We start from the raw sequence: 13,061 nt of genomic DNA on the forward strand, positions 1-13,061 counted from the left end.
TTGATGCCATTCCATTTGCTCCGTTCCAGCCATTATTATGAGCCTTCCTCCCCTCAGCAGCCTCCCCTGATGCAAAGGAATTTGTTACTGTATTGTAACTAATCATTTTATATCAGTTTTATTGAAGCCAGCTCAGCTGTGAAGCGATTAACTTCAGAGTGTAATAAATGTTTGAGGCAGCTATATCGCTGTCAGCAATATAAGTGGATAAGATGATTGAAATACTGGTATGTTGTTAAGTCATAACAATCCTACTGGACCGTTTTAGCCAACTGAAATGTGAGACAAATAAAAGCCCCTCCAGAATTCATTAGATCATACTGTAGATAAATACACATTAGATTGAAAAGGGTTACTGAAAGCCTAAATGTTTCTGAGTTTATAAATATACATTTAATATGGTTCCACCAGGATGATAAATCAAACTAAGCAAAGCACGAGGTAACGGATAACTCCGTCACAAGCATGAGGTGAGGAGACAGTTCAGATGTGTTTACAAGCTAAACAATATAAACAACACGTAAACATATATATAAAGTTGTTGATGAGGATTAATGGCACTAAAATGGAACTAAATCAAGTCAGATTAGACTTAATGAAAAGTTGCGACCTGGCCAATTGCGACCTGGCCAAGATAAAGCAAAGCAGTTCGACACATACAACAACACAGAGTTATGCATGGAGTAAAACCTTGAAAACCTTGGACCTTGAGCGTGGCTGAGATGCACCCGTGACCAGCTCTGAAACCAGATTGCATAGCGGAGAAGGTATGGTGGGATTCGAAATGGTCGGTAATCTGATTGTTGACTTGGCTTTCGAAGACCTTAGAAAGGCAGGGTAAGATAGATATAGGTCTATAGCAGTTTGGGTCAAGAGTGTCCCCCCTTTGAAGAGGGGGATGACCGCAGCTGCTTTCCAATCTTTGGGAATCTCAGACAACACGAAAGAGAGGTTGAACAGGCTAGTAATAGGGGTGGCAACAATTTTGGCAGATCATTTTAGAAAGAAAGGGTCCAGATTGTCTAGTCGGGCTGATTTCTACGGGTTCAAATTTTGCAGCTCTTTCAGAACATCAGCTGACTGGATTTGGGAGAAGGAGAAATGGGGAAGGCTTGGGCGAGTTGCTGTGGAGGGTGCAGTGCTGTTGACCGGGGTAGGGGTAGCCAGGTGGAAAGCATGGCCAGCCGTAGAAAAATGCTTATTGAAATTCTCAATTATAGTGGATTTATCGGTGGTGACAGTGTCTCCTATCTTCAGTGCAGTGGGCAGCTGGGAGCAGGTGTTCTCATTCTCCATGGACTTTACAGTGTCCCAGAACTTTTTTGAGTTTGTGTTGCAGGAAGCAAATTTCTGCTTGAAAAAGCTAGCCTTGGCTTTTCTAACTGCCTGTGTATATTGGTTTCTAGCTTCCCTTAAAAGTTGCATATCACGGTGGCTGTAGGATTAAGGGCAGTCAGGTCTGGAGAGAACCAAGGGCTATATCTGTTCCTGGTTCTACATTTATTGAATGGGGCATGCTTATTTAAGATGGTGAGAAAGGCATTTAAAAAAAATAACCAGGCATCCTGTACTGGCGGGATGAGATCAATATCCTTCCAGGATACCCCAGCCAGGTCGATAAGAAAGGCCTACTTGCTGAAGTGTTTCAGGGAGCATTTGACAGTGATGAGTGGAGGTCATTTGACCGCTGACTGATAACGGATGCAGGCAATGAGGCAGTGATCGCTGAGATTTGGACATTTTCACTTAGGGGTGTACTCACTTTTGTTGCCAGCGGTTTAGACATTAATGGCTGTGTGTTGAGTTATTTTGAGGGTTATTCAAGCTGTACACACTACTTTACATTGTAGCAAAGTGTCATTTCTTCAGTGTTGTCACATGAAAAGATATACTCAGATATTTACACAAATGTGAGGGGCGTACTCACTTTTGTGATATACTGTATATATAAATATGTTGATGAGGATTAATGACACTAAAATGGAACGAAATAAAGTCAGATTAGATTTTCATGAAATGATTTGAGGATAGTGGGGCAACATGGATTCCAGTACAGTATTTGAGGTTCAGTGGTTGTAACATTATAATCAATTTAATTAATCAAACTTTTGATATTGTCATAATTATTAGTTATGACATCTCTCATTTATGTAAATTCAGCGAAATTCAATTCAGAGACAAATATGACATTAAAAAGTAATGTAATGGGAGTGTGGTGCTCCTGGAAGTGGGAGGTGCTAGTGAGACACAGACACACAGAGGTCTCTCATCCAATACATGTCCGTTCCCAGAGTGGTCCATAATTAACTTTTTCTTGGTTGGCACTTCCAACCAGATATAAGGAGGCTGAGGCCCCAGCATCCATGAGTCAGATACCTTCTTCCTCTGTGGTAAGACTCTCTCCACCTCCTTAGATTTGTACATTTGTCTCATCTTTGCACTCAGCAACTGAGGCAGTAGCTAACTGCACTGTTTGAAGTGACTTCTGCATGTCTCTTGTAAGAATTGACAATATGCAATCAAGTGGCGTTGGTTGAATATGTAAAACAATATATACAAATTACTTAATATTTTTTACTTTAAATCAGGAACTTTCATTTACGGTCAAAAGTGCACTTGTTTGTAAATTGAGTTGGTGTTCTAGAATGTATCTGGGTTTCAGGGGAATTTATTTGAATTCTTGACAGAATGTGTAGTAAAGTGAGTTGCCAATAGAAAAATTAAAGTTACCAGTTGCACCTGTAGTTGAATTTGACATGAAATGAGTTAGTTAAATGTTTTCTAGCCCTTTAGGGGTTCAATGATGAAGCTTTAGACTTGTATGTTTTCACAACACTCTCATGTTTCACAGGGTCCTCCAAGAAGTACACATTCATCTGTAGGAGGGGAAAAGAAGGTGAGACATGGTTTGACTCTTCACATAAAAAGTGCTGAGAATATTCTGAGAGAGATACCACTCACCTAACTCTGTTGACTGGGGAGGAAGCACCACAGAGTCAATCATGTTTCATGTTTAATCTCTTTCCTAGTTATCCGTCACCATGAGTACGGACGCTGAGATGCAAATCTACGGCAAGGCTGCCATATACCTCCGTGAGTCTGAGAAGGAGAGGATGGAGGCACAAGCCGCACCCTTTGATTCAAAGAACGCCTGCTATGTGGCAGACAAGGTGGAGCTGAACCTTAAGGCACTAAGGAGGTAAGACGGACCTGAAAAGTTTTCAAGTTTGTGCAATTACTCTAATTCTTGAAAAATCATTGAAATGATCCAAACAATGTCTACAGGCAATAAGAAATCACTAACAAAAAATATATAAAGAAGCATTTCATTGTTTTACATTGTATAACCTTAAAACACATTGTTATTACTGCTATTTAAAATGACATGGAATGTCTTATGTTGACTAGTCAAGAATCTCCAGTTACAGTGCCTTGCGAAAGTATTCGGCCCCCTTGAACTTTGTGACCTTTTGCCACATTTCAGGCTTCAAACATAAAGATATAAAACTGTATTTTTTGTGAAGAATCAACAACAAGTGGGACACAATCATGAAGTGGAACGACATTTATTGGATATTTCAAACTTTTTTAACAAATTAAAAAATGAAAAATTGTGCGTGCAAAATTATTCAGCCCCCTTAAGTTAATACTTTGTAGCGCCACCTTTTGCTGCGATTACAGCTGTAAGTCGCTTGGGGTATGTCTCTATCAGTTTTGCATATCGAGAGACTGACATTTTTTCCCATTCCTCCTTGCAAAACAGCTCGAGCTCAGTGAGGTTGGATGGAGAGCATTTGTGAACAGCAGTTTTCAGTTCTTTCCACAGATTCTCGATTGGATTCAGGTCTGGACTTTGACTTGGCCATTCTAACACCTGGATATGTTTATTTTGTGGCACCTGACCACATGAATGAACAGTAGTCCAGGTGCGACAAGAGCAGCGCTTTAGAATGGACAGACCTCCCCAGCTTAGCTACTATTGTATCAATATGTTTTGACCATGACAGCATACAATCCAGGGTTACTCCAAGCAGTTTAGTCACCTCAACTTGCTCAATTTCCACATGATTTATTACAAGATTTAGTTGAGGTTCAGGGTTTAGTGAATTATTTTTTCCCTAATATAATGCTTTTAGTTTTTTCAATATTTAAAATGAACATATTCCTTGCCACCCATTCTGGATCTAACTGAAGCTCTTTGTTAAGTGTTGCAGTCATTTCAGTCCCTGTAGTACCTATAGTGTCGAGTCATTCGCTTTACTCAAAGCCAGTGGTATGTTGATAAAGTAAAGATTTTATGATGTAATGTCTGACAACATATGGCTGACATCTTGACAGACAAGTCAGCGAGAAGATACTTTACTTAATCAACATTTGTTAAGTCAAACAAGTCAACGAGAGCAAAAAGTCCTTGTATTAACTTTTTAAATGACCATGGACATTTTACATTACAATACCAGCTTTGATCACGCTCTCCGACTGTGTACTCCGAACATGCGCTGACCAACTGGCAAGTGTCTTCACTGACATTTTCAAACCTGTCCCTGACCGAGTCTGTAATACCAACATGTTTCAAGCAAAACACCATAGCCCCTTGTGCCCAATAACACCAAGGTATCCTGGCTAAATGACTACCGACCCGTAGCACTCACGTCTGTAGCCATGAAGTGCTTTAAAAGGCTGGTCATGGCTCACATCAACACCATTATCCCAGAAACCCTAGACCCACTCAAATTTGCATACCGCCCCAACAGATCCACAGATGATGCAATCTCTATTGCACTCCACACTGCCCTTTCCCATCTGGACAAAAGGAACTCCTACGTGAGAATGTTATTCATTAACTACAGCTCAGCGTTCAACACCGTAGTGTCCTCAAAGCTCATCACTAAGCTAAGGACCCTGGGACTAAACACCTCCCTCACTGGATCCTGGACTTCCTGGACTTCCTGGCGGGCCGCTCTCAGGTGGTAAGGGTAGGTAATTTTTGGTCTTCCGAGTGGCGCAGTGGTCTAAGGCACTACATCTCAGTACAAGAGGTGTCACTACAGTCCCTGGTTCAAATCCAGGCTGTATCACATCTGGCCGTGATTGGGAGTCCTATAGGGCGGCGCACAATTGGCCGCGTCATCCGCGTTTGGCCGGGAAGTCATTGTAAATAAGAATTGACCTCTTAAGGATCCGCCCTTTTTTTTCAATTTTCGCCAAAAATGACATACCCAAATCTAACTGGCTGTAACTCAGGCCCTGAACCAAGGATATGCATATTTGAAAGGGAACGCTTTGAAGTTAGTGGAAATGTGAAAGGAATGTAGGAGAATATAATACAATAGATCTGGTAAAATATAATACAAAGAAAAAGCAACTGTTCTTTTGGGGGTTTTTGTACCATCATCTTTGAAATGCAAGAGCAAGCCATAATGTATTATTCCAGCCCAGCTGCAATTTATATTTTGGCCACTAGATGGGAGCAATGTATGTGCAAAGACTGATAGACTGATCCAATGAACCATTGCATTTCTGTTCCAATTCTGTATCAAGACTGCCCAAATGTGCCTAATTTGTTTATTAATAACTTTTCATTTTCAAAACTGTGCACTCTCCTCAAACAAAAGTATGGTGCTCTTTCACTGTAATAGCTACTGTAAATTGGACAGTGCAGTTAGATTAACAGCTTTCTGCCAATATCAGATATGTCTATGTCCTGGGAAATGTTCTTGTTACTTACAACCTCATGCTAATCGCATTAGCCTACGTTAGCTCAACTGTCCCATGGAAGGGACACCAATCCCGAAGATTAACTGACTTTCCTAGTTAAATAAAGGTTACATTTTTTAAAACAAAAATAAGGTAACACATCTGTCATTCTGATCCTCAACACGGAGGCCCCTCAGGGGTGCATGTTCAGTCCCTCCTGTACTCCCTGCTCACCCATGACTGTATGGCCAAGCACGACTCCAACACCATCATTAAGTTTGCCGATTACACAACAGTGTTAGGCCTAATCACCGACAATGACGAGACATTCTATAGGGAGGAGGTCCAAGACCTGGCAGTGTGGTGCCAGGATAACAACCTCTCCCTCAACGTGATCAAGACAAAGGAGATGATCGTGGACGACAGGAAAAGGAGGGCCAAGCACGCCCCCATTCCCATCGACTGGGCTGTAGTGGAGCAGGTTGAGAACTTCAAGTTCCTTGGTGTCCACATCCCCAACGAACTATCATGGTCCAAACACACCAAGACTGTCGTGAAGAAGGCACGAGAATACCTATTCCGTCTCAGGAGGCTGAAAAGATTTGGCATGGGTCCTCAGCTCCTCAAAAGTTATACAGCTGCACCATTGAGAGCATCCTGACTGGTTACATCACCGCCTGGTATGGCAACTGCTCGATCTCCAACTGCAAGGCACTGCAGAGGGTAGTGCATAAGGTTCAGTACATCACTGGGGCCGAGCTTCCTACCATCCAGGACCTCTATACCAGGCGGTGTCAGAGGAAGGCCCTAAAAACCACCAAAGATACCAGCCACCCTAGTCATAGACTGTTCTCTCTGCTACCGGAGCACCAAGTCTAGGTCCAAAAGGCTTCTTAACAGCTTCTCTGTACCCCCAAGCCATAAGACTCCTGAACAGCTAATCAAATGGTTACCCAGACTATTTGCATTGACCCCCGCCCCCCCCTTTTTTACGCTGCTGCTACTCTTTATTTGTTGTCTCTTGTTGGACTCGGGGTGAACTTTGAACATTGAGGGGGATGAAGCATTGCAAGTTAAGACCATGTTTAGCCATTGTTCTCTATCTTACATCTAGTCTTCACAAGAGAAGTTCACATTTTTCATATGAGTATCTTTCATTTATTTGTCATGTGGAGTTGGTAGCCTGTGTGGAGTTGGGATAATAAACTGTGAATTCGTAAACTCAATCAACTGTCTCGACAATTGTTCCTTTACGATCTAGCCAGGTCATTACATTGGTGTCAGAAGTAAAACCTAGATAAAAGTGGTTACCGTGGCTAGCTACCGTATGTGAGAACTGGGGTTGAAAATGCTTTGAGGGAATCCGAAAGTGAAGGTAGAGGTAGGGGACGATTATGGCCACGGAGGTGCGTGTGCATGGACGTCGGAGGATATAGCTGATGAGATCGCCAGGGCAACGGAGCACAGAGGCCGCTTGAGGGAGACCGCTAGAATGATGGCAGCTGAAGCGGACCTGAGTGCTTCGTTAACTGTGCTTTGCGCGGATTCTGGTGGGCGGACCGAAGGGGTGACGTCGAAGCTGCGGGATGAGGAATCTGGGGCTCAGAATGTAAACAAACATGCCGGCACTCAGTTCCCGATTGCGTCCGTATCTGTTAATACCCCGAAGTTCTCCGGATTGGGAAGATTTTCATGCTCAGTTTGAACTGCTAGCTCATTTTGGGAGGTGTCGGATGAAGATAAGGCCCTGCAGTTGGCTTTGTGCCTCACGGATGATGCTCTGTCACGTTTGATATTGATTAGCCCCGAGGATAGATGTGATTATGGGGCTTTAGTGGGAGCACTGAGGAGGTGCTTTGGACAGTGTGTACAGCCCAGGCTGCCGCGCTCCGAACTGAGTAATAGACATAGGAAGCCTGGAGAGCCACTATGGGTGCTAGCTAATGACATTGAGAGCCTCTCTCGGCGGGCATATGCTCACATGCCCCCTCTGTGCAGAGTGAGCTAGCACGGGACCAGTTCATACAGAAGCTCTCTCATACGGAGCTGCGCATACAGACCCAGCTGGCTCATCCTGAGTCATTGCAGATAGCCTTGGAGGTGGCTTTGGAGAGGGAGCTTGTGTGGGCTGAGGCTTCAGCTGGGGCTTTGGTGGGGGTGCAAGAAGACAGATACACTGTGCAGGCTGGGGGCAGAGCAGCCCAGAGCCGGAAAAGCCTGCATGGGTGGCTGAAATGACAGAACTCAGTCGTGCTGTGTCACTACAGGCGGCACAAAACACATGCCCTGGTCCCAGGGTCAACTGAAGTTGTGGCCTGCCCGGCCATCTGCGCCGGGATTTCCCCATGACCCCCAGAGCTCAGGGAAACGGCTCGGGATCCGCATAGATGGGGCACTGCGGACCCCTGGCTCTCTTTCCCAACCACCACCATCTTCAGGAGGAGCCCACCAACACGGATGGGGGAGCAAGACTCCACGTCCCCCAGAAACAGATGAGGGCAAGCGGATGGAGCCTGTTGTTGTGGTGGGCCAGACCTGTGTTGGGGACTTTTGTACTTTTGTCATGTCCCTGTCACTGTGGAGGGGGTGCCCTGCTCTGCCTTGGTGGACACTGGGTCCACCATAACCCTGGCGAGACTGGATATTGTGTCAGGTTGGACTCAATTTGAGCCCACAACTGTGCAACTCTGCACAGTCAAAGGTAAGCTGGCACCCATGAAAGGGAAGGTAATAACGACTCTGACAGTAGGGGGCAGGACTGTGCGTCATCCTGTGTGTGTGGCAGCTGTGCAGGACCCCTTCCTGGGGTTGGACTTTCTTAGGAGCACAGGCTGCCAGTTAGACCTACATGGGGGCACACTGAACTTCCAAGGAGGGGCTGCAGTCATCATGGCCTCGACCTTATGTCACATTCACTCAACAAAACAACTTTACTCCAACTTTACTCCTTTACTCCAACAGTTAGAGGGAAGAGGGATGTTGGAGGACTTTGCCACAGCGAGAATGAGCCCCCAGGCCGCACTCATGCTCAGCTCCAACAGTTCCCAGTTGGGGCTCCCATGGAGAAGGTGGGAGTGCATGTAGTTGGGCCGTTCCTCACCACAGACAGTGGAAACCGCTGGGTGCTCATGGTCATGGACTATTACACAAAATGGCACGAGGCCTATGCTCTGCCTGACCAGGAGGCAGAGACCATCGCCGATGCCCTGACAGTGGGGATGTTCAGCAGGTTTGGAGCTGCGGAGTCCATCCACAGCAACCAAGGCAGAAACTTTGAGTCCCGTGTGTTCGCCACCATGTGTGAAAGGCTGGGTATGCACAAGACCCGCACTACTCCTCTCCATCCTCAACGTGATGGCCTTGTGGAGCTCTTCAACAAAAATGCTTGGACAGCAGCTGGCCATTGTCTCTGCCAAACACCAGCATGACTGGGACAAGCACCTGCCTATGGTCCTCATGGCATGCCGCTCCGCTGTCCAAGACTCCACCTCCTGCACGCCTACTCATGCTGGAGAGAGATCCGCACCCCTGCGGAGATGGCGTTTGGTCAGCCCCGGGATAGTCCTCCTGTTTCCCCGGGGCCGGAGTATGCCCGGAGATTTCCAGGACTGCCTGGAGAAGGCCCACACCTTTGCAGGAGAGCAGCTGGTGAATGCAGTTGTGAGGACAAGGCTAACTAGCCAAGGCTAACTAGCGTTAGTGCAATGACTAGAAGTCTATGGTATCTATTAGTATGCAATTTAGTGCAAATCTCCAAACAACTCTATTCTCCAATAGAGGGCACTAAATACCAAGGTTAGAAGAAGGCCTTTTTGCCTGCCACTGGAGGTGCCTGAAAGAGATCCTGGAGCGGATTCGGAGGAGCCTAAAGCACTGCCTTAACAAATAATAACCACCCTGACTGTCTGTGAGTCAGCATGTAGTGAGGGCTTTCCCTGACGTTTTTTATATATATTTTTTACTTTATTTGACTAGGCAAGTCAGTTAAGAACAAATTCTTATTTTCAATGATGGCCTTCATAGTTTTAATGTCTTCACTATTATTCTACAATGTAGAAAATAGTAAAAAATAACGTGAAACAGTTCAATGAGTAGGTGTGTCCAAACTTTTGACTGGTACTGTATATTTGTTGATATGCTTAAGATTACCCAGTGTTTATTAACTTAATTAATCAGTGATGACTACACCATTCACTACAGATAGGGGAAACCATACACGTATCTTTGCTATCTTTGTGAAGTATCTTTGCTAACACCCTACAGTCAGGTTTTCACACCAGTAGACTACAATACCTTAGTGATGATGGTTACAAGGTGGTGGAATTTTACATTTGGTAAGATCATATTTTTAATACGTTACCATTAGTGTATTGAAAGGAGTAGATAGCGTGAGACGCAGTGGCAACAACAATAGTTTTTCACAGAGGGTGGCTTGGTTGTTGCGTAGGCGTGCTTGAAATAATTCAATAATATATTATTAGACAAGCAATAAGTCCATACCCGTTTAGGAAAAAAGCATTTCATGTGTTCGGTAATGTTACACTTATCCACATTTACCAGAGGGTTCAAATTGCAATGAGTTAGATGCTAGATAGCGTTGTCAGCATAGGTCTACCAAACACATAACGGAGGCTTCACAGTTTTATGAGAAGGCTATAAATAGAATCCACAGTGGCGGGAGAGGTTGGAATGAAGGCCCAACAGTCAGCCAACACAGACTAGATACATGGTGTCAGAAGGCAGTCATGGAGCAGTGAGCAGTTACCTACTCTGTCAGATTACTTTAGTTGCAGGTTTGTGAAATCTGTGGTTCTGAAACACAATGGCCACCCTCCATGCTGACTACATTGAAGACACATGCCAGATCTCACAATGCCTGGATTGATGTTCATTAACAGACCAGTTAACTACATTATATGGTATTGCAATATGACGTGGCACTTAACCATTCATTGATGCAATGCAACCAATAAGAGACTATGGAATCATGATCCTATATGACCGAAAGAGAAAGGTCCTGCCCCAAGGCCTTGGAGTGTGAGGGCAAGTTGATCAGACACATTGGTTCCACACTGATGTCATTTCAATGTTGTGAATTTGAACAGACTTAGTGTTCAACAAGTAAATAGGAAGAGGGAAGTGGATTATGAACAGGTTCTGAAAGAGGAAACATTAAGTACTGGAGAAAGGAAGGTTATCTAGAAAGTCAGTCTGTGTGCCACATTATTATAGCTATTAGAAAGTTATTGGGGTGATTCCGCACCAAACTACAACAACAAAATACAGATTTGGGAGTTTTCAAATCATTGAAGGGTCCTTTGGAGGAAGGATTGTTGACATATATTTGACATTTATATCTTAAAGCATAATTGAGAAATAATGAATAAAAGTTGGAAAATTCTGACTTTTTATTTTAACGGGCAAGTCAGTTAGGAACAAATTCTTATTTACAATGACGGCCTACCCCGACTAAACCCTATGAGTCTCCCAATCACGTCCGGTTGTGATACAGCCTGGAATCGAACCAGGGTCTGTAGTGACGCCTCTAGCACTGAGATGCGGTGCTGTAGAGCGCTGCGCCACTCGGGGGGCCCCCACAACAGGTTTTAACGACCCTGTTCTAAACATTGATCATTGGTGGGGTCATCTAGTGGATTGGGCTGTCACTTGTCCTGACTCTTCTGAAAGCCTTGGCTAGGAAGAGTCCCCTGCTCCCCAGAGACGGTTGTGTTCCAACAGATGCAGCTGAAGGGAGGTTGTGGGATTCCCAGTATTTGACTAGTCTATTTAATAGCCATATCAGGTATAAGTCTGTTTTGTATATGGTCATATCCTCTGGTGCACAGCTCAAATGGCAATATATCTGTCAATAAAGCAATGCCAAATTACCTGAGATATATTGTTGTGGAAGCTGGATGTATTTCTGACACACCTGTTTTTGAACATGGCCATATTGGGATTGTAAATAACGTGTTGCTTTGGCACTCTTCTTGTAACGTCACCATCGACTGCATGGGATCAAATTGGAGTTTCAAGATCAGTTCAGCAGATGAGGTTTGATACCATCTCTATGATGGAGGGTCATAAAGCAATCCTAAACTACTTTAGGCTGCATGTATTTCTGACACCCAGTTTTGGAACATGGCCACGGTTGGAGAAGGTCACTGGCAGGGGTAATCATTTATGAGTTGTTTGTCTAAAGATCTGTAAAGCTTTCTGTAAAACACAACAGCTCTCCATTTGATCCAAGTGTTTCTCCTTGTAAATGTATTAGATTAATATTACATTTATCCCTCCATTGACTTCACACTGCATGCTGAAAGGTGAGGACCTCATACCTATACTATGGACCACAGAGAGATCTGATACAGGCCAGCACATTATTTTGACCTTATTAGTCGACCAGAAGGTCCTCACATTGCTGACACTGTAATAGATTTATAGTGAGATATGTGACCTGGAAAATAAGATCTCAATTAACCGAGCCAAGATTGGTGGTTTTGTGGATCCATGGCACAAGTATCTGACCTTTCATATCCAGATTTAGATTTTTACTGGCTGTGACATTTGAATGGATTGAATCATGAAAATAATTCTGACGTGAGCCAAGGCTCTGGGGTGTCTCAGGTCAAACTCCTGTCTGTGGTGATAAAACTATTTTGCGAGCACAGACAGTCATTTAAAGCACCCTTAACATGTATTGGATCAGGAGTTACTATCCAACTATCCAGGGCCCTGATAAAATACTTCAAATATGTACGATACAGTTTTATAATGACAGTTCACTCAACTGCTTAATGACATCTGGCATTTAATAACAGTATATCAGGGGCCTTCAACTCCTGCTCTGGACAGCCCATCCACATGGGGTGCAGGCTCTTGTTCCACCCCAGCACAAACACAGCGGCTCCAGCTGAATCAATCTGTTGTGAAGGGTCATGCCACTCCCACAGGAATGTTATAATATTACATTGAAAGACACTAATCTTGTTAATAGTTTTGTTTATTTAGTAACATATATATATTTTTAAATGCTGTCCCCTATTGATGTCACTACTGAAACAAACATTAAAAGACTGTCGAATGAATGTGCCTTAAGCCACCCCACAAATATCAAAAGGTGATGGGATTGGACCCCTCTCCAGCATGGCCACATCATGTGTAGTCTGTCTGACAACATTTTGGAGAACATTTGTGAGCAAGTTGGTAAATCTTCATCTATTTTTAAGAAGTGTCACTACCGAACATCTAATATATAAAAAAAATATTTCAAGATTGGTTTTGGGACTAAAATGTATGTTTTCTGGGATGTTTAACTGTCCAAATGAAAGATAGCCAGCCGCATTTTAGCGAAATGTAAAGCG

At 43.9% G+C, this 13,061-nt stretch overlaps 1 protein-coding gene across 1 annotated transcript in view; it reads left to right on the forward strand.

Annotated features, from left to right (window-relative positions):
- The first annotated feature begins 3,029 nt into the window (after window positions 1–3,029).
- Window positions 3,030–13,061, forward strand: part of LOC112238579 (myosin heavy chain, fast skeletal muscle-like) — a 34,372-nt gene continuing 24,340 nt past the window's right edge. Inside the window, exon 1 of the mRNA XM_042313841.1 lies at window positions 3,030–3,170. Coding sequence (XP_042169775.1) covers window positions 3,042–3,170 — 129 coding nt within the window. The 5' untranslated portion in view covers window positions 3,030–3,041. The remainder of the gene's footprint in view (window positions 3,171–13,061) is intronic.

Source organism: Oncorhynchus tshawytscha, unplaced genomic scaffold (assembly GCF_018296145.1).
Source record: "Oncorhynchus tshawytscha isolate Ot180627B unplaced genomic scaffold, Otsh_v2.0 Un_contig_7670_pilon_pilon, whole genome shotgun sequence".
In the NCBI taxonomy this organism is placed as follows: domain Eukaryota; kingdom Metazoa; phylum Chordata; class Actinopteri; order Salmoniformes; family Salmonidae; genus Oncorhynchus; species Oncorhynchus tshawytscha.